The sequence below is a fragment of the Chiloscyllium punctatum genome, chromosome 3 (assembly GCF_047496795.1).
Source record: "Chiloscyllium punctatum isolate Juve2018m chromosome 3, sChiPun1.3, whole genome shotgun sequence".
Classification (NCBI taxonomy): domain Eukaryota; kingdom Metazoa; phylum Chordata; class Chondrichthyes; order Orectolobiformes; family Hemiscylliidae; genus Chiloscyllium; species Chiloscyllium punctatum.
The window spans coordinates 42,364,860-42,389,665 of record NC_092741.1 but is presented as its reverse complement, the minus strand read 5'-3'; the positions used below and the strand labels follow the sequence as shown (position 1 = coordinate 42,389,665).

The 24,806-nt window shown below is 40.3% G+C and overlaps 1 protein-coding gene across 1 annotated transcript in view; it reads right to left on the bottom strand.

Moving 5' to 3' along the window:
• Window positions 1-24,806, bottom strand: part of ak9 (adenylate kinase 9) — a 267,579-nt gene that overhangs the window by 49,810 nt on the left and 192,963 nt on the right. The window contains exons 26-28 of the mRNA XM_072552101.1: window positions 6,900-6,968; window positions 5,936-6,139; window positions 2,438-2,656 (exon numbers count right to left, since the gene is read on the bottom strand). Of these exons, the coding sequence (XP_072408202.1) occupies window positions 2,438-2,656; window positions 5,936-6,139; window positions 6,900-6,968 (492 nt within the window). The remainder of the gene's footprint in view (window positions 1-2,437; window positions 2,657-5,935; window positions 6,140-6,899; window positions 6,969-24,806) is intronic.

Genomic DNA, 24,806 nt, shown 5'->3' with positions numbered 1-24,806 from the left:
TAATGTTGAACACTGCGCAGTGAGTTTTGCGAGCATAGGCTGGTTGGGTGCAGTTTGTATATTGCTTGTTGCAAATAGCTGAAGGGATATACCATCTGATTCAATCCACCAGTCTTTGGGATGTACAGCCTACAAACCTGGCATCGCACCATCACTGAAATTCACACAGATTACTTATTTGTGTAATTGGCAGAATATCTGTCTGACGTTCCAGCTTCATCCTATTCGTGGTGAACACCACTTGTGTAGTTACTTCATAGTAGTAGCATTGAGTAGCTAGCTTCACCTGTTGTTCAAATGTTTGAGAATATTTTACCCTTTCAGGGTAATTAGATGTACACTTTGCACTTTTCTGGGCCTGAATTGACCGTGTTAGATCTGTTCATGAATTTGTATGATATACAACGAGAACTAATTTGATCAGGACTGCCATTAACCCACAGGATGGAATTGATGGAGGCCTATTACCCTATTTCAGCACTACCCTTGTACAAATGATTTGGCCCGATTTGTGAGGTTGCCAATAAAGCCAATTTAATAATCCAAAGATTAGCAGATTGTATCAAGCAGCATATCAGTTGTTAAGGGACAAGGGAAAAAGCAACTGACACTTTGAAACGAAGCAAGGAATATGGAGACACAGATCAGCCATTATCTGACTGCCTGGTAGAATTGGTTCAAGGGGTAGGATGACCTCCCCCCCATGTTCATATGCAATGGGAAAAGGGTGAAAATCGCAACATTCTGAGGACAACAGAAGAGAAAATTGCAGAGAAAACAGCCAGTGATAGAACGTTACAGAGTCATTTGCTAATGCATCTGCAGACTCTCTGTTAGTCTCATGGCTGCTACTACTAAATACTGTATATGTCAAAGGAGGAACAAGAAGATAATTGAGGCAGAAAAATAGAGTATGAGAATAACCTTGAAAGAAACATCAAAGTAAACTGTAAGAGCTTCTACAAATATGTAAAAGGAAAAAATAGTCAACGCATACAAAGGTAGTCCTCTTACAATCTGAAATGAGAGAATGGATAAGGCAAAACAAGGAACTAGCAAAGCAATTAAACAACTACTTTACTTCTGTCTTCACAGAAGAAGATACAAAAACTTCCCAGAAATATTAGGATAACAAGCATTTATTGTGAAGAAGAATTTGAAAGAGATTAGTATTATTAAAATAAATCAATGATGGAAAAATTAATGGGACTAAAGGCTAAAAAATCCAGGTAATAAAGGTGGTAGCCATGGAACGAGCAGATAAGTTGGCTGTCACCTTCCAAAATTTTGTAGGTTCTGGAACAGTCCCAATAAATTGGAGGGTGACAAATGTTAACCCATCATTTAAAAAAATTAGGGTGTGGGGAGAGAAGGGGAGAAAACTGGGAATTACAGTCTAACATTGCGGTAGCACAGTGGCTAAGTGGTTAGCACTGCTTTCTGGATTAGTGGTGCTGGAAGAGCACAGCAGTTCAGGCAGCATCCAAGTAGCTTCGAAATCGACGTTTCGGGCAAAAGCCCTTCATCAGGAATAAAGGTTAGCACTGCTGCCTTACAATGCCAGGGACCTGGGTTCGATTCCAACCTCAGGCGACTATGTGGAGTTCCCCCTGGGTGCTCCAGTTTCCTCCCACGATCCAAAGGTGTGCAGGTTAGGTGAATTGGCCATGTTAAATTGCCCATAGTGTTCAGGGATGTACAGGTTAAGTGCATTAGTTAGAGGTAAATGTAGAGTTAAAGATAGAGGACCTGCTATTCTTCAGCAGGTCAGCATGGACTTGTTGGGCCAAATAGCCTGTTTTTACATTTAGGGATTCAATTTGGTTCTATCAGTAGTTGGAAACTGCTGGACCCTGTTATGAACTAAGTGATAACAGGATGCTTGGAAAATACCAAAAGGATTATGCAAAGTCAACATGAATTTATGAAAGGGAAATCAATGAGAGATTTTTGAGGCTGTAACAAGCAAAATAATGAAGGTAAAGCAATGGACATGATATATTTGAATGTTCAGATAGCCTCTTATATAATCCCACATCAGAGTTTCGTATGTAAAATCAAAGCACATGGGACGAATGGTACTGTACTGATATATTTGAGAATTAGTTAGCAGACTGGAAAGAGACAGTAGGTATAAATGCGTCATTTTCAGAGTGGAAGGCAAACAGATGGGGCTACAACTATTCACAATATATCAATGACTTGGATAAGAGAATTAAATGCAACACCTTCAAGTTTGCTGATGACATGAAGAATGGCGAAGAGCATGAAAAAAAGGCTCAGGGTGATTTAGATAAATTGAGAATTGAAAATGTACAGTAGATGCAGTATAATGTGGCTAAGTGTGAAGTTGTCACTTCATTACGTGATCTCTGGATTAACAGTTCTGCAATAATACTACTAGACCATCTCCTCCCAATTGCACTATTCCACTTACCTCAACAACATCCCAGAGGCCAAAACTACTCAAAAGTTTATAAGAATTCGCCAATATCTTGTGAACCAGTCTTATATTCACTGGGAAACATTTTTCAAACAGGCTATCACGATTTATCACAAGTGGTTCCACTTTCTGATTCAGTTTGTAGTGGACAATGTGAGGTTTGCGTTTTCCATCTATTACAATGCATGGTATTAAACTCTCTCGGAGTTGATCCTGTGAACATTAAGAAAACAGCAATATCAAAAGGAGATGGGATATTTACCTATATGTATAGCAGAGAACTGAGAAGTTCTGAACGAATATTTGATCAATAATTCTCCAACTTCAATATAATTTAATGTTTGACAATAAAACAAATTACATGCTTAGTCACTATGATTTCGGTTCTAGAATATTGCTGAAGAAAACAGATATGTTGTCAAACTTTTCATCTTGCATTCATCAGGACAAATTTCAAGAATACCAAATCTCGAAGAGACTAACAATTTATACCACCTTTGAAGAGGATGCTGATTGGTTGACGAGTGGGGATATCATCGGCTTTCCAGTTGTTTCAGTGTGAGGTTATGTAAAATTGGATGTTGCCCAGTCCACTGTCTTCCCACTCAATATCAACTCACCTCATAATATGGTTCCTGTTAAAGAGCCAAATACAACTCTCACAAGAGTCTTCTAGCCACTATTATTTCTCCTAAACTCAGGACATCCCTTTCTGTTGTGCTAATACTATCATTAACTAATAGAGGCATCATCACCACCACTCACACCTCCCCAACCCCCATCACCACCTTTTCTTACCTTCCTTTCCTTCCTAAATATCCTGTACCCTTTAAGAATCAGGTCCCAAGCTATGTCATCCACAGCTATGTCTCTGTAATAGTTACTGGATTATACTTATTTATTTCCATTTGTGCTTTCAGTTCATCTGTTTTGTTTTGAATGCTGTGTGCATTCAGATACAGGACCTTCAGTTTATCCTTTCATACTTTTTGTAAATTCTAATCTTCTCTGTCGGTCTAACTCTTAGATGTGCCTTCCCTATCCTTTCCTGTCATAGTCTGTTTCCATTATAATATCTTTCTCTGGCCAAGAATCTATACTTTGACTGACCACATCTTCCCAAATTTGATGCCTTGCCACTACTATTTAGTTTAAAATCCTGTCCACTTCCATAGATATGTGGCTGGCAGGAACACAAGTCACTTCATGGTACAGGTATAGATCAACACAGATCCCACTTTTCCCAGTAGTGCAGCCAATGCCCTATGAATTGAAATCCAATTTTCTCACACCAGTCTATGAATCACGTATTCATCCCTCTAATCTGATTTGTCCTATGCCAATTTGCATGTGCCTTTAGTAATAATACTGGGATTATGACCTTTGAGACTCTGCTTCTTTATTTGACTTGTTATTCTTCATAGACTATGCATTGCCTTCTTCTTTGGCTGACCAATGTCACCTATTGTATTCATTGCTGCCTTCTCCCCAGCTCCCCCACTGCCTCCTCACCATCCCCCCCCCCCAACCCCCCCCCATTTATCTCTCCACCCTGAAGGCTCCCTGCCTCTATTTCTGATGAAGGGCTTTTGCCCGAAACGTTGATTTTCCTGCTCCTCGGATACTGCCTGACCTGCTGTGCTTTTCCAGCACCACTCTAATCTAAACAATGTCATTGGCACCTACATATACCATGATGATTGGATAATAGCTTTCTCAATGCAATTCTTCTCCAGCTGTGAGCAGCTGTCCTGAAACTTGGTATTGGGCAGGCAATATAACTATCTAGACTCACTCATTACTGCAGAGAATGGTGTTAATATCCTCATTATGCTGCCCCCTAATATCACATCACGAATATTTGCTCCGAACTTGAATCCTGTATCATGGTCAGTTAGTTCATCAACCTTTTCAGCCTTCACTCTCACCAGACATGCTGAAAGAATTTCAAAAGTGTTAGACAATTGGAGCATTCTGTCTATTGTTTCTGTAATGGAATTCCAAATGACCTAGCCATCCTTTCTTTATAATTAACCTTATTTAAGTTAATATAGTTATTTCCGACCTAGTTTCTCACTCAAAATGAATGCTAACTTCTACTATATTACAGCCACTATTTCCCATACATTTCAATCATAGAAGCACAGAAGTCTTGTAGTGCTTAAGGAGGCTGTTTTCCCAAAATGCCTGCACTCTTTAAAGCCTTGATTTTATTTAAGCAATGTCAGTTTGCCTGTAGATCAGGTTATAATCCTAAAATTACCATCTTTGAAGATCTTTTCTTTTAAATTAGTTCTTAACTGTTCAAAATATTTCAGCAGAAACCCCTTTCTTGTATTATCAATGTTTCTGAATCTAATCCCTTTCACTCCAGGTTCTTCTCCATCCCAGAACCAGGCAGCCAAGACAACCTTTGGGACTCAAGGTCATAGCTGCAGAATAGATTAACATTTCCTCCTAATTACACTATACCCTATCATGACTACATTCTTATTATATTCCCACTTGAATGGCTCCTTGTGCTATGGTGCTGTGGTCAGTTCACTTTCCTACCTCCAATCCCTGCTCTCATTGAGACACAGCTTGCAAGAATCTCATAATTGTTGGACAATTGCAGGGGCAGAACTTCCTCGAAAGCTTCCTCTTGGGTCTTATATTTGCCTCACCTACAATGCATACCCTCCTGTGCTTGATCACAGCAAAGTGCTCACACACCTTGAAGTCTAGCAGCTCCCACATACCACAGTAGCAACACATCCTTCGACCACTCTATTAGTTCAGGACACAATCATAATTGTAATCAGAATCCTGCCATAGTTAGAACACACTAACACCATTAAAAAATGAAAACATGTTCATGCACATCAAAATAACAATAGATGCCAAAGATTTCCAATTTTTTTCTTTTAAGTAGATAAAACAAATAAGTAAGATTAACATAATTTTAAATTAAATCATCCCAAAGGACTTCACAGCTAATGAATTAGCTTCAGATTAGTGGTCATTGCCAGTTTACAAACAAATGTGGTGGACAACTTATGTCCAGCAAGATCCCACAAGTAAATATGAGATAATAATTAGATTATCTGTCTTTGCTGATTGCTAAAAAGAGGCACAAAACTGAAGGGTTTCATCTTGCACTTCTCAGGATTGAGGCCCAAGAAACCAAACTTTAAAAGTGATCATTTACATACGAGAATCATGAGAAGAGGGTACTGATTGGTTAGACCATGGTTGGAATGGAGATGCAGCAGGAAATGTTCACAGTCAGTCTTAGTTAGTTGATTAAATTGAGGCTATGCTTTATTGGTCAGGACATTGCCATGGAGAATGCAGCAGGAATTGGCTGTATCCAAACCCTTCCCTGTGCAATGCATGGATAATTTTGTTTAATTACAATCATCCAATGGTGAATGTTAAACGCAGATTATTAGGTAAAAATTGGATCATCAGAATAAAGATTGGAAATACAAATTCATTGTATTTATGTACCCGAAGTATCTCTATTCTGTCATGATCTGCCTCATATTTTTCTCCAATTTCAGTTTTCATTCGTTCAATAGCATCCTCCTCTTCTTCATCCTCTTCATCTTCCTCTTCCTCCCCCACGCTAAACTCATCTGCTAATATTTCCTCAATGTTTTCCTCATCTTCTTCGTCAGTAGCTTCGCTTTCATTTGAGGCTTGTTCAAATGCCTACAAAATCAGTACATAAATAATAGTTTAGACAAAAATGTAAAGTATGTCTTAGAATTAAACACTTTCAAATTTATATGATTAAACAAGGTCCCGTTGTGCAGTAGTAAGCCAGAGGCTCCAGGTTCAAGATTCATTCAGAACTTAATGGCAAAGGAAAGTATGTTCCTAATATGGCGAAATAGGTTCAGCATCACCCTGTAAATACTCTAATGCAGGCAGTAAGAGCAGGAGAGATTCCTGGAAAGAAAATTGAAACCTCCACCATGACAATTCATAGCTCTGTTACATAACTCTCCCTCAGGTTAAACCACCATTGGTTCTCTCTCTCTCTCTTTCTAATGAGAGAACAGCCCTATGGTCTGGTAAGATTATGGCAACTTGACATAGCACTTACAGGTGTATTCACAGCAACTTGGCTCAGTTGGGTGGTACATACCAGCCTGGTGCCAACAGTACAAGGTTTAATGTCTGTTTCAACTGGGGCAGAGCTAGGAACCTGCTTCCTTACCCTACCCATGAGTTTAAAGCTGACCTGCCTTCTGGCAGACAACTAAAGAAGATGAATAAACAAATAAAAGATGCTGGAAATATGAAACAAAAACAGAAATCGCAGCATATGCAGAGAGAAACAAAGTTAATCTTTTGATTCTGATGACTTATCTTCAGGAGAGGATTCATATCTGACTCGAAATGTTAACTTGAGAGCGAATGGTGACAGCAGCCTCATTAACATCAGGAGATTAGAACATAATTTTACCTCATTTTCTTTCTTTTTTTCAGCTCGCTCTGCCAAAAGTTCCTGCCTTCTTCTTTCAATTTTTTCATCCTAAAATGCAGATCAGTAACAATTGGCTGATGTCACATAAATTTCAAATACAAAGTTTAGTCAGATTTTTAAAAAAACATTTTAAGGATAATTTTAAATCTGATCTCACATTTTAAAGTTTCTACAAGAACAACACTCAAATCCAAATATATTTCAACAAATTTAGATGACACTGTTGCAAGGATTGCATATTTTTATTCATGTGTTCAGTAAAAAAAATTATAAAGTAATGCCAAACATATCAGAGAAGATTTACCTTTGATTACAAAGTGAGAACATACTGTTCATGCATTGCTTTTCACTTCTTTGGGATGGATGCTTTGCAATTAATGTATTGCTTGAAGGCCAAAATGACCATGATTTTTGTACACAGCAATGTCCCAAAATAGCAAATTAGACAGGTGATCCTAAGAAATATGGATGTTCAGTGGAAATGGGAGGAGGAAAGTCAGGATTGAAATTTGTGAAGAAAGGCAGATTTAACAGTGTGAGTGAAGAAAAGGGGATTTGAAACAAGAGAGGACATCTAGGAACTAAGTATCAAGAGATAGGAACATAGGTGGAAAAAGACTGAGTGATTAGATTAGATTACTTACAGTGTGGAAACAGGCCCTTCGGCCCAACAAGTCCACACTGCCCCGCCGAAGCGGAACCCACCCATACCCCTACATCTACCCCTTACCTAACACTACGGGCAATTTAGCATGGCCAATTCACCTGACCTGCACATCTTTGGACTGTGGGAGGAAACCGGAGCACCCGGAGGAAACCCACGCAGACACGGGGAGAATGTGCAAACTCCACACAGTCAGTTGCCTGAGGTGGGAATTGAACCCAGGTCTCTGGCGCTGTGAGGCAGCAGTGCTAACCACTGTGCCACCGTGCCGCCCAAAGTGCTTGAGGAGTGCTTGAGGAGAATTGGAGATTGAACCAGGGAAGAGTAGCTAGTCTTCCAAGTATCAGTGAGATTGGAAATGAATATGAGTGCAATTTATAAATCAAATGGAGAGCTATTCTGGAACTTGACATCTCTGGGGCATGTCCAGTTTTCAAAACAGGGGTGGAACAGAGAACCACTGTCAAATGAAAAGCTCTTTTGCAAGTTTGCTCACAGGAGCTGGGGAGGGCATGGATGGGATTTTCAATTGTGAATTTGGCAAAATTGAGTGACATGTGCATGAAACAATGCATGAAAGCAATGACCATAAGACTGGACTACAGCACAAAAATGAGCCCAGTGACAGGGAGACTGCAATAAACAAAGTGGAAACTCTATGCAGCTGAATTGCTTCCATTAGTTCCATGCTGCTAGGGGTTTGGAGCTCAAAGAAGCCTTGGGAATCATTGGTGACCCTTTGCTGTGAAGGTCTGAGGAAGGGTCACTGGACCTGAAATATTAGCTTTGATTTCCTCTCCACAGTTGCTGCCAGACCTGTTGTTGTTCCAGCAATTTCTATTTTTGTTACTGATTTCCAACATCTGCAGTTCTCTCAGTTTTTATTATATTCCTTGATATAAAAAATGCTTTTTTCAGTTACTACACCTTTTCTGGAGAGAGAAAATTTATTCCTGAGGTGATAGATTGGGTGTAATGTCATTGGATTGAATGACAGAGGTCCAGGCTAAACTTTGGGGACATGTAGAATGCAGCATTATTTGGATTAAAGTCAGTCAGACAGAGAAAAACAAAATCTTGAATTTGAAAAACAAAGAGCATAAGAAATGCAAATGTGAAGGCTTGAACCTCTTCTTCAAGAGAAAGCACTTAGTAAGAGATGTAAGAGTAGAGGCAGAAGGGTTTCTTCCATTTGTAGGCTAGACCAGGACGAGAGGACATAATCCGAGAACAAACAGTTGCTTACTTAAGACAGAGATGATGAGGAATTTCTTCTCTGAGAGGATTACAAATCTGTGGAATTCTTTACTGCAGAGGGCCATAGAGACTGGGTGGCTAAATATATTCATGATTTAGATAGATAGGATTTTATTGGTAAAGGAATGAAGGATTTGGGGAAAAGGCAGGGAAGTGGAGTTAAGGATTATGAGATCAGCCACAATTTCATTGAATGGCAAAGCAAATGAAATTGGCTGATTGAACTACTTTTGCTCCAATGTCTTCTGGTCTTCAATAAAAAAAACAAAAAGAATGAACTGTTTAAAGAAATGCTGAGATTGTATAGTGAAAGAAAAGCTCATAGTTAAATTTGAAGAGTAGAGTTCCACTTCCAGTTTTGATGGTAATAAGAAACCTTTGTTTAGTGCCTAAATTCACTGAGGACTGAATTGAGAGATGTTTAATGTCATTTCACAAAGTGGCTACTACGTTCAGGTGACCAAAGCAGACATGGACTCTTGTTTTGCAGAGCATTTTGGTAGGAAAAGCGATGGATGTTTTTTCCAATTTTTTCAGCAAATTGTTTCATTAAAATTCTGCAGTACTGAATGCTTATAGACTTGCTTGTCAATTATCAATTAATATTTCAGACCTTACAGAGAATACTAAATGAAATATTTGCAGAATTGGTATGGAGGAAGAAATGTGTTACTGGTAGGTTCAAGCCTTGAAGCTTGAAATGTATTTTGAGAACATGAGAGAGCTACTAATGATGGAAAAACAGCATCATAGCAGCCTTAGATCATACTTGGAACACTGCAAGATTTCAATGATAAGGGAAGCAACAGATCTGATAGATGGGTATGATATATCACTTAGGCAGATGGGGGCAGTAGATTACCATTTGCAACTCCGCAAGGAAACTGTAGGAAAAGAAAAGATTGTGTCTTCGGGGGAAGAGAGAAGTTGTTTCAGTCAATAGAGATAATTATATAAAGGATAAAGAAACCGGTGTGCCTTTATCACTAAGATAGGGTACGTAAACATTAAATGAATAGTGGCTTAAGGAGTTTTTGGAAAAGATCCCATCTCTAAAGAAAATGAGTGTTAAAACAGCAAACTGATTCAACTGTTCCCTCAAAATCTATTAAAATGGTGAAAAGGGTTTAAGACAGTCAAGAGATTTCTTTCTTGGTTTTAGTCAAAGTGTTTCAGGTTGTGGGAGGCTATAGATATTTTATTGCTAAGGGAATTTACTAAACAGTAATATTCTTTAGTCATTCATGAGAAGTAGGTGTTGCTGGCGAGGTCAGAATTTATTGCCCACCAAAAAAAGTAAACAAATTAGAATTCTGAAAGACATGAGAGCAGTTCAGTCATTGATAATGGCTCTTAATAATTGTTCTCCCAGATGGCTTCATGAACAACAAAATATTAACATGGGGCATACAGAGAATTTATGAAGCTGTCCATTGCATTGTGTTAATTTACAAAGTGACTTAGTAAATGAAGCTTTTATTATGAGAATTAGTTCACCTGTGGAAGTGGTAGATTTGATATTTAGTAATAATTTGGCAGGCACAAAAGGTAAGATTGATTGTAGCAGTTGCCCAGTCATGGTGAACTTGCACAACTCCCAAAAGTACTGTGACCAAACTCAAGAAGCTTACCATTGATGCAGAGGCAGGTGGAACTACTTGAAAAGGCAAATATGAACATTTTAAGATTGACTATGAGCAGCGGCAAAACAAGCAGTTCAGGACCAAGCAAAGCGTGAGGAACTTTCTACATTACAATACAAATGAAGGAATAAGATTAGAGTAAAGAACAAACTTTCACATACAAAACATGTGTTAGACAATAAGAGACAAGAACCTGTGACAGCTTTGGTCACAGGAAGTACCACACTTGAATGAAGATTTGAAATGTCAAAATATTTGGATGAAATTGTGGAGGAAGAGTCAGCAGGGAGAATACGAAGATTGTGGCACATCACTTAACAAAACTGAAAGACGACGAGTAATGAGAGCAAAATGGCCTTGGTGCAGGTTTTATCCAAGCCCAAGATGGTGGCAAAGTAGGAGAGTTCAGCAGAGCTCGTCTGCTCCATGTGTTCCTTTCCTTTTTTTTCTCCTCTCGTACTTTTTTTCTCTTCTTTCTCCTTTTCTGCCAGCGGGCAGGACCAGCCCAGATCAGAATGGGAATGGCAGCCAGTGGCTCAGATCGGAGTAGGAATAGCAGCCAGAGACCCAGAATGGAGCAGAGATTGCGGCCAGTGGCCCAGGGCGTGGAGACAGCGATCTGCAGCCCAGCCGCTAGCAGGCCCAGAATGGTAAGCAGTTTAGAGCAGAGCTAAGGCAGACAGTGGTCCAGACTGGGGGCTGCCAGTGACCCGAAGTGGGGATTGCCTGCTGCCCAGAGCAGAGCAGGGGGCAGCCAGTGGCCCAAAGCAGACTGGGGATGGCCAGTAGGCCTGGAGCAAAGATGGCTACTGGTTAAGAACTGGTGGAACTCAGTCAGACCACATGGAAGCCCTTATACAAAGACTGTATTCAGTGCTGATTAATTAATGAAATGACAATCTGTCTTGACGAAAGTGATTGAGGAAGACAATACTGAAGCTTCTTCCTTTAAAAAAACTTGAAGTACTAACCAAACACATTTTTCTATCAAGAGAGAAGAGCAAAAGAAAACCAATGTACCTCTGCACTAAAATAAGGAAATCTATTAGCAAGTCATTTGTATCACATATTATGACAATGTTGTAGCTTAAAGAGGTTATTTTGTCCTTTTTTTTGAAGATAGTTTTAGGCAGAGGTGATTGAGCAGTTTAGCAGGAACAATATACTAAACAACTTGTGAAGCCTTTGTTTTTTTTTAAAATTGGAACAATAAAAGCAACCTGTATAGATGGTCAAACTCCCACAGAACCAGAATCTTTAGCTTAGCTTTCAGCAGTTGCTGTTGGGGTCTTGAAGAAGTGGAAGCTAATTTTTACCTCTTTCAGTTACAGCCAAAAGTTGGGGGTTCTCTACCTGCTACGATAGTTGGATATGAGACAATCTGTTAAGTTTTTCAATAAGAGTTAAGTTGTCCCAATTCCTTCTTTATTTTGTTATATGTTTTAACTATAGAGGTTGAATAAAGTATGTTTTATTTTAATTTTGGTTTGAACAATTGCATTGCATCTGTAACACAACACCTTACATTTACCTTTAAAAATAAGAAAATGTTAGGGTCTAGGCTATCTTATAATATTTTGAGGGAGTTTGAATCTAGTCCATAACACTCTGCATGGTGGTTCAGTGGTTAACACTGCTGCCTCACAGTGCCAGGGATCTGGGTTCAATTCCAGCCTTGGGCAACTGTCTCTGTAGACTTTGCATGTTCTCCCTGTTTTATATGTTGGTTTCTTCTGGATGCTCTGGATTTCCGCCTCAGTCCAAAGATCTGCAGGCTAGGTGGAATGGCCATATTGAAATTGTCCATAGTGTTTAGGGACGTATAAGCTAGGTAGATTAGCATGGTAAATGTGGGGTTATGGGATGTGGTAGGGTATGAGTAGCAGATGCTCAGAGCGTAGGTATGGACTTGATAGGCTTAAAAGAATCCTTCCATACTGTAGGAGTTCTATGGTTCTATACTTGACCAATCTCCCCCCTATTGATATACTGGTGCAGATTACTGTTTGAAGATTCTGCAGAAAATGTTAAAAAATGTACAAAATAGGACTATAAGCTGGCCAAGTTGTTTCTAAAGAAAACTTTAATGTACTTTAAGTACATTATGACCAACAAAAGATGTAGGTTCTGTCCAGTGTTTTATGAAAGAGTAAAGGAAAAATATAGACTGTGATAATGCTATTATGCTTAAATCCTATTATCCTTCTCACATGCATTAATTTTGTTTGATGAAGCTCTTCCGATTCTGTAAATGCAACATGTGTAAATGTGAAGAAATTAAAATGTTGAATGTATCCATAAGCTATTTATTAAAATGATAATATCTTGAAGTCCATTGGAATTTTTTTTCATTTATTTATGAGATGAGAGCATTGCTGGCTGATCAGTATTTATCGCCAGTCCCTAGTTGCCCTTGAGGAGGTGGTGGTGGGCTGTCTTGAACCGCTACAAACCATGTGCTTTAGATTGACTCACAATGCCATGAGCAAGGGAACTCCAGGATTCTGACCCAGTGACAGTGAAGGAATGGATTATATGTTTCCAAATCAGGATGTTGGAGGGGAACTTGAAGTTGGTGGTGTCCTTGCTCTACATGGTAATGGTGCTGGGTTTGAAAGGTGAATTTTTGCAGTGCTTCTTGCAGATAGTAGCACTAGTGTGTATTGAGTGTCAGCTGTTGAGGGAATGGATGTTTGTGGATAAAGTGTCGATCAAGCTGGCTGCTTTGTCCTGAATGATCTCAAGCTTCTTGAGTGTTGTTGAAACTGTGTCCCCCCCCATCTATCACACTCCTGACTTCTGCCTTGTAGATGATGGACAGACTTTAGGGAATCAGGAGGTGAGTTATATGCCACAGTACTCCTAGCCTCTCACCTGTTCTTGTAGCCATTGTGTTTATTGTAGCCAGAGTCCAGTTGAGTTTCTGGTGAATAGTAACCCCCACGATATTGATATTGGGTGATTCAGTGATGTTCACACCATTGAATGTCAAGGGATGGTGGTTAGACCATAAGACCATAAGACATAGGAGTGGAAGTAAGGCCATTCGGCCCATCGAGTCCACTCCACCATTCAATCATGGCTGATGCGCATTTCAGCTCCACTTGCCAGCGTTCTCCCCGTAGCCCTTAATTCCTCTAGACAACAAGAACCTATCAATCTCGGCCTTGAAGACATTTAGCGTCCCGGCTTCCACTGCACTCCGTGGCAATGAATTCCACAGGCCCACCACTCTCTGGCTGAAGAAATGTCTCCGCATTTCCGTTCTGAAATGACCCCCTCTAATTCTAAGGCTGTGTCCACGGGTCCTAGTCTCCTCGCCTAACAGAAACAATTTTCTAGCATCCACCTTTTCAAAGCCATGTATTATTTTGTACGTCTCTATTAGATCTCCCCTTAATCTTCTAAACTCCAACGAATACAACCCCAGTATCCTCAGCCGTTCCTCATATGCTAGACCTGTCATTCCAGGGATCATCCGTGTGAATCTCCGCTGGACACGTTCCAGTGCCAGTATGTCCTTCCTGAGGTGTGGGGACCAAAACTGGACACAGTACTCCAAATGGGGCCTAACCAGAGCTTTATAAAGTCTTAGTAGTACATCTCTGCTTTTATATTCCAACCCTCTTGAGATAAGAGACAACATTGCATTCGCTTTCTTAATCACAGACTCAACCTGCATGTTTACCTTTAGAGAATCCTCGACTAGCACTCCCAGATCCCTTTGTGCTTTGGCTTTATTAAGTTTCTCACCATTTAGAAAGTAGTCCATTCCTATATTCTTTTTGCCAAAGTGCAAGACCTCGCACTTGCTCACGTTAAATTCCATCAGCCATTTCCTGGACCACTCTCCCAACCTGTCTAGATCCTTCTGTAGCCTCCCCACTTCCTCAGTACTACCTGCCTGTCTACCTAACTTTGTATCATCGGCAAACTTCGCTAGAATGCCCCCGGTTCCCTCATCCAAATCATTAATATATAATGCGAACAGCTGTGGCCCCAGCACCGAACCCTGCGGGACACCGCTCGTCACCGGCTGCCATTCTGAAAAAGAACCTTTTATCCCAACTCTCTGCCTTCTGTTAGATAGCCAATCCTCAATCCATCCCAGCAGCTCACCTCGAACACCATGGGCCCTCACCTTGCTCAGCAGTCTCCCGTGTGGCACCTTATCAAAGGCCTTTTGAAAGTCCAGATAGACCACATCCACTGGGTTCCCCTGGTCTAACCTACTTGTTACCTCTTCAAAAAATTCCAACAGGTTTGTCAGGCATGACCTCCCTTTACTAAATCCATGGTGACTTGTTCTAATCAGACTCTGCTCTTCCAAGAATTTAGAAACCTCATCCTTAATGATGGATTCTAGAATTTTACCAACAACCGAGGTTAAGCTGATTGGCCTATAATTTTCCATCTTTTGCCTTGATCCTTTCTTGAACAAGGGGGTTACTACAGCCATCTTCCAATCGTCCGGGACCTTTCCTGACTCCAGTGACTCTTGAAAGATCTCAACCAATGCCTCTGCTATTTCCTCAGCAACCTCTCTCAGAACTCTAGGGTGTATCCCATCGGGGCCAGGAGATTTATCAATTTTAAGACTTTTTAACTTTTCTAGCACTATCTCTTTCGTAATGGCAACCATACTCAACTCAGCCCGGTGACACCCTTTAATTTTTGGGATATTACTCCTGTCTTCCACTGTGAAAACTGACGCAAAGTACTTGTTAAGTTCTCCTGCTATTTCCTTATCTCCCATCACTAGGCTCCCTGCATCAGTTTGAAGTGGCCCAATGTCTACTTTTGCCTGTCGTTTGTTTCTTATGTACTGAAAGAAACTTTTACTATTATTTCTAATATTACTGGCTAGCCTACCTTCATATTTGATCCTCTCATTTCTTATTACACTCTTTGTTATCCTCTGTTTGCTTTTGTATCCTTCCCAATCTTCTGATTTCCCACTGTTCTTAGCCACTTTATAGGATCTCTCTTTTTCTTTAATACATTTCCTGACTTCCTTTGTCAGCCAAGGTTGTCTAATCCCTCCCCGGTTAATCTTTCTTTTCTTGGGAATGAACCTCTGTACAGTGTCCTCAATTATACCTACAAACTCCTGCCATTTTTGCTCTAGTGTCTTCCCGGTTAGCCTCTGCTTCCAGTCTATTTTAGTCAGTTCCTCTCTCATGCCCTCATAATTACCTTTATTCAACTGTAACACCATTACATCAGATTTCGCCTTCTCCCTTTCAAACTCCAGACTGAACTCTACCATATTATGGTCGCTACTTCCTAAGGGTTCCCTTACTTTAAGATCTTTTATAGAGTCTGGTTCATTGCAAAGCACTAGGTCCAGAATAGCCTGCTCTCTTGTGGGCTCCATGACTAGCTGTTCCAAAAAGCCATCCTGTAAGCATTCCATGAATTCCCTTTCTTTAGATCCACTAGCAACATTATTTACCCAGTCCACCTGCATATTGAAGTCACCCATGATCAATGTAACCTTGCCTTTCTGACATGCCTTCTCTATTTCCCGGTACATGTTGCGTCCCTGGTCCTGACCACTGTTAGGAGGTCTGTACACAACTCCAATTATGGTTTTTTTGCCTTTGTGGTTCCTCAATTCCACCCACACAGACTCCACATCATCCGACGCTATGTCATTCAATACCATAGATTTAATTTTGTTCTTAACTAACAAGGCAACTCCACCCCCTCTGCCCACCTCTCTGTCTTTTCGATAAGTCGAAAAACCATGGAGGTTTAACTGCCAGTCCTGACCCCCCTGTAACCAAGTCTCTGTGATGCCTACTACATCATAATCATTCACTATTATCTGTGCCATTAATTCATCGGCTTTGTTATGAATGCTACGAGCATTCAGGTAAAGTGCCTTAATGCTAACTTCCTTATTAGAGATGTTGTAAGTCATATGTCCTAAGTTATCCTTGCTTTTTTCTGCATTCTCAGTCTGCCTCAATTTTAAATCCGCCTGGAAACATGCTATCCTGCTGCTTATCTTTCCATTTACCTCCATACTCCCTGTTGCTTTCACTTTCCCTTCCCCCCAACTCAGAAGTTTAAAGTCCTACTGACCACCCTATTTATCCTCTTCGCCAGAACATTGGTACCTGATCGGTTCAGGTGGAGACCGTCCCAACGGTACAGATCCCCCCTGTTCCAAAACTGATGCCAGTGCCCCATGAAGTGGAATCCCTCTTTCCCACACCAATCCCTTAGCCACGTGTTTACTTGCCTAATTTTCTTGTCCCTATGCCAATTGGCACGTGGCTCGGGCAGTAATCCGGAGATTATGACCCTTGAGGACCTGTGCTTCAATTTCCTGCCTAGTGCTTCGTAATGCCCAAACAGGTCCTCCACCCTAGTCTTGCCTATGTTGTTGGTACCAACGTGGACCACAACAACTGGATCCTCCCCCTCCCGCTCCAATATCCTTTCAAGCCGGTCAGAGATGTCTCGCACCCTGGCACCGGGCAGGCAACACACCATGCGAGACTCCCGATCCGGCTTGCAAAGGATACTATCTGTCCCCCTAATTATAGAATCCCCTATAACCACTACCTGTCTATTAGCTCCCTTTTGTTACTTTTGAACTTTGAATGCTTCAGTATCTAAGAAGCTGAATGGTGCTGAACATTCTGCAATTATCAGTGAACATCCCTAATTCTGATTTTATGATAGAGGGAAGGTCATTGATGAATTAGCTGAAGAAACTATGAAGTTATTGTCAAGAAACCTTGGCTGGGGCGAAGCTTTCTTTCTCAAAAGGAGTTAAATGTGAGGAAACCTAAGCACTTGACAGCACTGTCCACCTGGCATGTTTTCAATTGGTGGGGCACTTAAAATAGGGCAAGTACACCACACAACACATTCCCTCCTACTCGCAAACTCACTCCAATAACAGGTAGGATGGGCAGGCTCTGAAATTGGCAGTCTGCCCATATGCAAGTCATAATTATGGTTCCATTGGGCTTTTCAAATTATCCTATACTGCCCACACCAAAATACAGGACAACATATTTTCAAAAGGACAGCAAGAAAGAGATCCTACCTTCAAGAGATGTTCTTTATTTATTGGGGGCACCCTGCCTGAGTATTACAACATCCCCTTCCTTCCTACCTAACTTTTGTGTCAGGAGGACAAACAGTGATTATCTCAACTGGATGGATTGCTGAGAAATTAATTTGATTAACTTTGGTTGTGTCTGCCATTTAATATGCCATTTGTATGTTTGATCACAGCTTGCCTGTTAATTCATGATTACTTAATTTGTATGAAGTACAATATGAATACTAAACAAGGTGATGAAGACTGAGGTTACAAAGGATCAAGTCATGAAGGAATGCAGAAATAAGGCTTTTTAACTGAGGATTCTTGTAATGTGTGATGCTTCTCATAGTAATTGAGGCAAATACTAGAACAGTTTTAAAAGCTGACATGATATCTAAGAAGCAAATGGTGCTGAACATTCTGCAATTATCAGTGAACATCCCTAATTCTGATTTTATGATAGAGGGAAGGTCATTGATGAATTAGCTGAAGAAACTATGAAGTTATTGTCAAGAAACCTTGGCTGGGGTGAAGCTTGAAAAGAATATATTTAAGATTGAATGGTAGGCTGGAAGGGTCATAGGAAAGTGTACTAATATTAGGGCTACATGACCTCATATTCTGTTATTTTTCATCACCTATGACACTTCTACTTAGTTGAGTTAGACAGCAGAGAGTTAATTACAAATGTTTAAGTTGAACTGAGTATAAAAAATGTGCTTTGCGGGAAACAGCATGTGCACAGTTGCTCAGTTTAGTTTAAAGCAGTCTCTTCAGGCAAAGTTTGACTTATGAAATCGAGCTCTGATCGGCTCTGACTAGGCTTCTGATTTAAAGTCATGGTCCTACAGCATAGAGACAGTGCCTTTGGCCCAAACTGGTCCATGCCGACTAAAATAACCACACACACTCACCATATTTCCCTGCACTTGGCCCATATCCTTCTAAATCTTTCTTATCCATGTATTTGTCCAAATACCCTTTAAATGTTGTTAATGTGTCTGCCTCAACTACTTCTACTGACAGCTATATGCATACCACCCTCTGTAAAAAAGTTGCCCTCAGGTTCTCTTTTATTTTTTCCTCTCTAACCTTAAACTGATGTCTTCCAGTCCTCAATTCCCCAACCCTGGGAAAAAGACCTATTCATGTCTATCATGATGTCATACACTTCTATAAGTTCCCCCCTCAGTCTCCTACCTTGCCCAACCTATGACTCAGACTGTTGAGTCCTGGCAACATCCTTGTAAATTTCTTCTGCACTCTTTCCAATTTAATAACACCCTTCCTATAGCAAGGTGACCAAAAGTGAACACAATACTCCAAGTGCAGCCTCACCAATGTCATGTAAAACTGCAACATATCTTCCCAACTTCTATACTCAATGCCCTGACTGATGAAGGCCAGTGTGCCAAAAGCCTTCACTGCTCTGTCTCCCTGTGACTCCACTTTCAGAGCACCGTGCGCCTGGACTCCAAGGTCCCTCTATTCCACCACACTCCTTAATGCCTTAGCATTCACCATGAAATGCCTACCTTGATTTACTTCCCAATATGCAAGATTTCACACTTGCCATTTGCCATTTCTCAGCTCACTTCCTCAGAAATTTCTGATAACCTTCCTCACTGTCAATGATACCTCCTATTTTAGAGTCGATTTAGAATTCCACCTATTTTGAATTCTTGGCTTCAGAGAGAACCTGAGTTGAAACTAGAGTAGAAGGAGATAGATAAACAATTGGGGCCTTACAAAAGGGAACTTCAGTTATATTTATAAAGGTTTCAGGATTATTATTATTTATACATGAGATATTGAGGTGCTAAATTTTTCCTACCAATTGTGTATAGATTATCAGTAAATTATTTTGTACAGTTGGTTATGGAAAGAATAGAGTGTTAACCGTAATATTGATATTTATTGGTGCAATTTCAGTGAGTTCTTATTAGTGAATGGTGGAATCAAAATTCCTCCCATCTCTGGTTTCCTCACCCAACCTCCACCCATCTTTGACTCTACCTCTTCACTGCCCTCAATTGCCTTTCTTGCCTATTTTTGTATGGCTGCTGGTTCTCAAAAAAACAGCTGCTGCTACAAAACTGCAGAAAAGACATTCAACTGCACAGGATTTAAATACAGAGGCCGGTATCCTGTCACCAAGTTACCCTTTATTTACAAAGAAACAGTTCTTTACTATAGTACTGCCTCATACAGTGACAGGCACCAGATCGTCAGTATCACGGATACTCAGTCTTCTTATGTTAGCCAGAGCTCCCTGATTAAGCCAGACTAACAACCTGAATCTGGGAACTCATACTCTATGATGTTCAGCTGGCTGCCCTCATTACAATCACCACAGGGATCTAACTGGCATAAATTAAATGCAATAATATTTGCAGTTGTTACCTCATCAGATATCACAACACATGTTTCTAGGAATACCCACAACAGAAGTTAGAATCCTGTATAGGTTGTTCTGCTATGATGCAACAGTTGCATTCCTCTGCAACCTCAAACTATAGAAAATCGTGCTGCAGAAAATTGCTAATAGAAAATCACTATACCCATTCAGTAGAAAGTTCACGCTATTTAAACAATGTCCACAATTTGTCAATCATGTTATGGCCAATTTACACTGACGAAACACGTGTTATGGCAGAATGATCTGGACATACTGATTGTAATCTCACCCTCGCATGGCAATCAAGTGCAGCAACCACTTTTATCTTAAACTTTTATCTGAATAACTGAGCAAACTTGATCCTTCATTGTTTCTAGCTGTGATGTGATGGACTCTCCATCAGGAAAGTTAACTATATCAGACAGCAGGAAGACTAGTTATAACGTACTGAAATCTAGCACTTCAGTTGAAAGAAAGATCAATTTATAGCATGACTCTGGTTGATATTTCACAGCAAACACTACGTAAAAACCCATGGGGTAATATTCAGGTGGCTGAGTTGCAAAGTATACTGACTGGTTGTGTTATCCCTCTTGTGGGAATGAGAAGCCACTTTGAGTCAGACCTCATCAACATGCCACCAACCAGCTGAATGTCAGGAATGCCAATTCTACCAAAGTTCCTCAATTTGAAATTGGTTAGTCAGATACTTTACTAGCTGGTAGAATGATAGATTCATGGGTAGGGCAAGGTGTGGCAATAGGAACTCTTAGCATCACCTGCCCATGATGCTTATGTGGGACCTTGTTCTCTTAACTGATAATTTTTCTGCATCCATAGCTCCACCCAGTGGTCCTCCAATTTGCCTTTGGTGACCTATTCACATTATTAGAAGCTAATATGCAATGCTCAACGATGCTGCCATCTAATTAAGGTAGGCAGCAGAGCAGACCAATGTCAAAGAACTTTACAGTTCTGAAGGAATTCCACAGGGTCTCAAAAGAGCTGCCCAGCTAGCCCCATGCTCCAGCCCTATCACTGTCGCCCTCTAAATTAATCACTTTCAAATATGCATCCAGCTCTCTTTTGAAACCTCCTACTGGGGGAATCCACTGCTCCCCCAGGAAGTGCATTCCAAATCCTCACAACTCTCTGAGTAAAGAAATTTCTCCTCATCTCACTCCTAGCTTTCTTGTTGACAATTTTGACATTGTGACCCCTAGTTACTGACATACTAACTAGTAGAAAGAGAATATTCTTCTTTATCCTGTCAAAATTGTTCATAATTTTGAACACCTCAATAAGGCTACTTCCTCCTGTTATGAAGGTGGTTCATTATTTAGAATTTTTGAGCACTCATGTTTAAAATTTTATTCATTTAGATGCTTATGAAAATGCTTAGACATCTTTTTAAGCAAGTTTAGTGAAAGGTCAATTTTTAAAAAAAATTCACTCTAAGTCAATTGATTTAAGCTAAGCAAATCCGATAAGACTACTTGAACCTGTTTACTGGAAGTCACATATTTGGGATTATGACTATCAGGAGTTGGCTTTTTGGAATGTTGCTTAGAGGTCAGTTGGTATGTATAGCCTACCCTTTGTTACCTTGCCGAGAAAACCCCAAGGAAGCCAATCAAATGCTGGAAAGAAAAAAACTTATACAGGAAATCTGAGAAGCTTTTGGAATACTTTTTTACAACCACTGAATAAAATGGTTCTGACAAGATCTGATGATGACTACGTGTCTGGTACACCAGGATGCTAGACCAATAGCCACCCTGGACCATTTCATATTCTATCCATTTTTTCCCATGAATTAACAATTATTTGGCTAACAATATTTTGTAAAGTTGACTTCTGTAGAGAAATTATCTTTAATTTATATTGATTGTAAATGAATGTGTATTTGTGTCAGGTTAATTAGGAGAGTATGTTTATATATGTAATGATAATTTCATTAGACTAATAATCCAGAATCCCAAATTAAAGCTCTGGGAACAAAGGATCAAATCTCACCAGGCAAACCAGTGAAATTTCATAGAGTCATAGGTATACAGTACAGAAACAGACTATTCAGTCCAACTTGGCTGAGGTGGGTACTACAGATGCTGGAAATTAGGCATTTGCACGAAACGTTGATTTTCCTGCTCCTCGGATGCTGCCTGACCTACTGTGCTTTTCCAGCACCACTCTAATCTTATATAGTCCAACTTGTCTGTGCTGAACTGATGTGCTAAACTGATCTAGTCCCATTTGCCAGCACTTGGCCCATATCCCTTTAAAGCCTTCCCATCCATATACTCTTCTAGATGTACACTTAAATGTTGTAACTGAACCCACCTCCATCATCTCCTCTGGCAGCTCGTTCCATACACACACCACCTTCTGCATGAAAGAGTTGCCCCTTTGCTCCTTTTTAAATCTTCCCCTGCTCACCTTAAATATGTCCCCTCTAGTTTTAGACTTCTCTAGCCTGGGAAAAAGACCTTGGCTGTTCATTCATTCTATACATGTCCTTCATGATTATATAAACTTCTATAAGGTCACCCTCAGCCTCTAATGCTTCAGGGAAAAAAAGTTGTAGACTATTCCATCTTTCCCTATTGTTCAAACCCACCAATCCCAGCAACATCTTTGTAAATCTTTTCTGAAACCTTTTTCAAGTTTAATAACATCTTTCCTTTAGTAGGGAGACCAGAATTGAATGTTGTATTCCAATTAGATGTTTCAGCAAGAACAGAGATGGTAAAAGAGGCAGGGGTGTGGCATTGTTAATCAAGGGTAGTGTTACAGCAGCTGAGATAATGCTTGAGGACTCATCCACTGACGTAGTTTGGGCTGAGGTTAGAAACAGAAAAGGAGAGGTCACCCTGTTGGGAGTTTTCTGTCGGCCTCTGAATTGTTCCAGGGATGTAGAGGAAAGGATAGCAAAGATGATTCTTGATAGAAGCGAGAGTAACAGGGTAGTTGTAATGGGGGACATTTACTTCCCCAATATTGACTGGGAATACAATAGTTCAAGTAGATTAGATGGGTCAGTTTTTGGTCAATGTGTGCAGGAGGGTTTTCTGACACAGTACGTAAACAAACCAACAGGAGGCGATCCCATACTGGATTTGGTGCTGGGGGAATGAACTCGGTCAGGTGTTAGGTTTGGAGGTAGGTGAGCACTTTGGTGATAGTGACCATAATTTGGTGATGTTTACAAATAGCAATGGGAAGGGATAGGTGTATACCACAGGGACAGAGGTGTAACCGGAGGAAAGGCAATTATGATGCGATTAGGCAAGATTTAGGGTACTTTGGATGGGGAAGGAAACTGCAGGTGATGGACACTCTTGAAGTGTGGAGCTTATTCAAGGAACAGCTACTGTCAGTCCTTGATAAGTATATACTATCAGGCAGGGAGGTAGTTGTCGAGAGAGGGAGCCATGATTTACTAAAGAAGTTGAAGCTCTTGTCAAGAGGAAGTGGGAGGCTTATGTGAGGATGAGGCATGAAGGCTCAGTTAGGGCTCTTGAGAGTTATAAATTAGCCAGAAAATATCTAAAAAGAGGGCTCAAATGAGCCAGGAGGGGATATGAGTAACTGTTAGCAGAAAGGATCAAGGAAAACCCTAAGGCCTTCTATAGGTATATTAGGAATAAAAGAATGACAAGAGTAAGATTAGGGCCAATCAAAGATAGTCGTGGAAAGTTGTGTGTGGAATCTGAGGACATAGGGGAAGTATTGAATGAATATATCAGTATCCACGCAGTAAAAGGGAATGTTAGTGAGAATACTGAGATACAGGCTACAAGATTACAAAGAATTGAGGTTGACAAAGAGGAGGTTTTATCAATTTTGGAAGATCTGAAAACAGATAGGACCCCGGGGTCGGATGGGATTTACTCTCGGATTCTCTGGGAAGCCAGGGGGGAGATTGCAGAGCCTTTGGCTTTGATCTTTATGTCATCATTGTTGACAGGAGTAGTCCCAGAAGACTGGAGGATAGCAAATGTTGTTTCCTTGTTTAAGAAGTGGAGTTGTGAAACCCTAGTAATTATAGGCCAGTGAGCTTCAGTTGTGAATAAGTTGTTGGAAAAGGTTATAAATCATAGGATTTATAATCTTCTGGAAAGAAATAATTTGATTAGGGATAGTCAACATGGTTTTGTGAAGGATAGGTCATGCCTCACTAACCTTATTGAGTTGTTTGAGAAGGTGACAAAACAGGTGGATGAGGTAAGGCAGTTGAGTTGGTGTATATGGACTTCAATAAGGTATTTGATAAGATTTCACATGGTAGGTTATTGCATAAAATAAGGAGTTTTTTAGTTTTAAGGTGATTTAGTGGTTTGGATCAGAAATTGGCTAGCTGAAAGAAGACAGGGTGGTGGTTGATGGGAAATGTTCATCCTGGAGCTCATACCTGTAGTATGCCACAAGGATCTGTTTTTGGGGCCACTGCTGTTTCTCATTTTTATAAATGATCTGGAGGTGGGCACAGAAGGACTGGTTAGTAAATTTGCAGATGACACTAAGTATGCAGAGTTGTTGGTAGTGCTGAAGGATGTTATGGGTACAGAGGGACATAGATAAGATACAGAGGTGGGCTAAGAAGTGGCAAATGGAATTAAATGTGGAAAAGTGTGAGGTAGTTCACTATAGAAGAAGTAACAGGAACACAGAGTACTGGGCTAATGGTAAAATTCTTGGCAGTGTAGATGAACAGAGAGATCTCGGTGTCCAAGTGCATAAATCCCTGAAAGTTGACACCTAGGTTGATAGGGTTGTTAAGAAGACATATGGTGTGTTGGCATTTATTGGTAGGGGAATTGAGTTTCAGAGCCACAACGTCATTCAGCTGTACAAGACA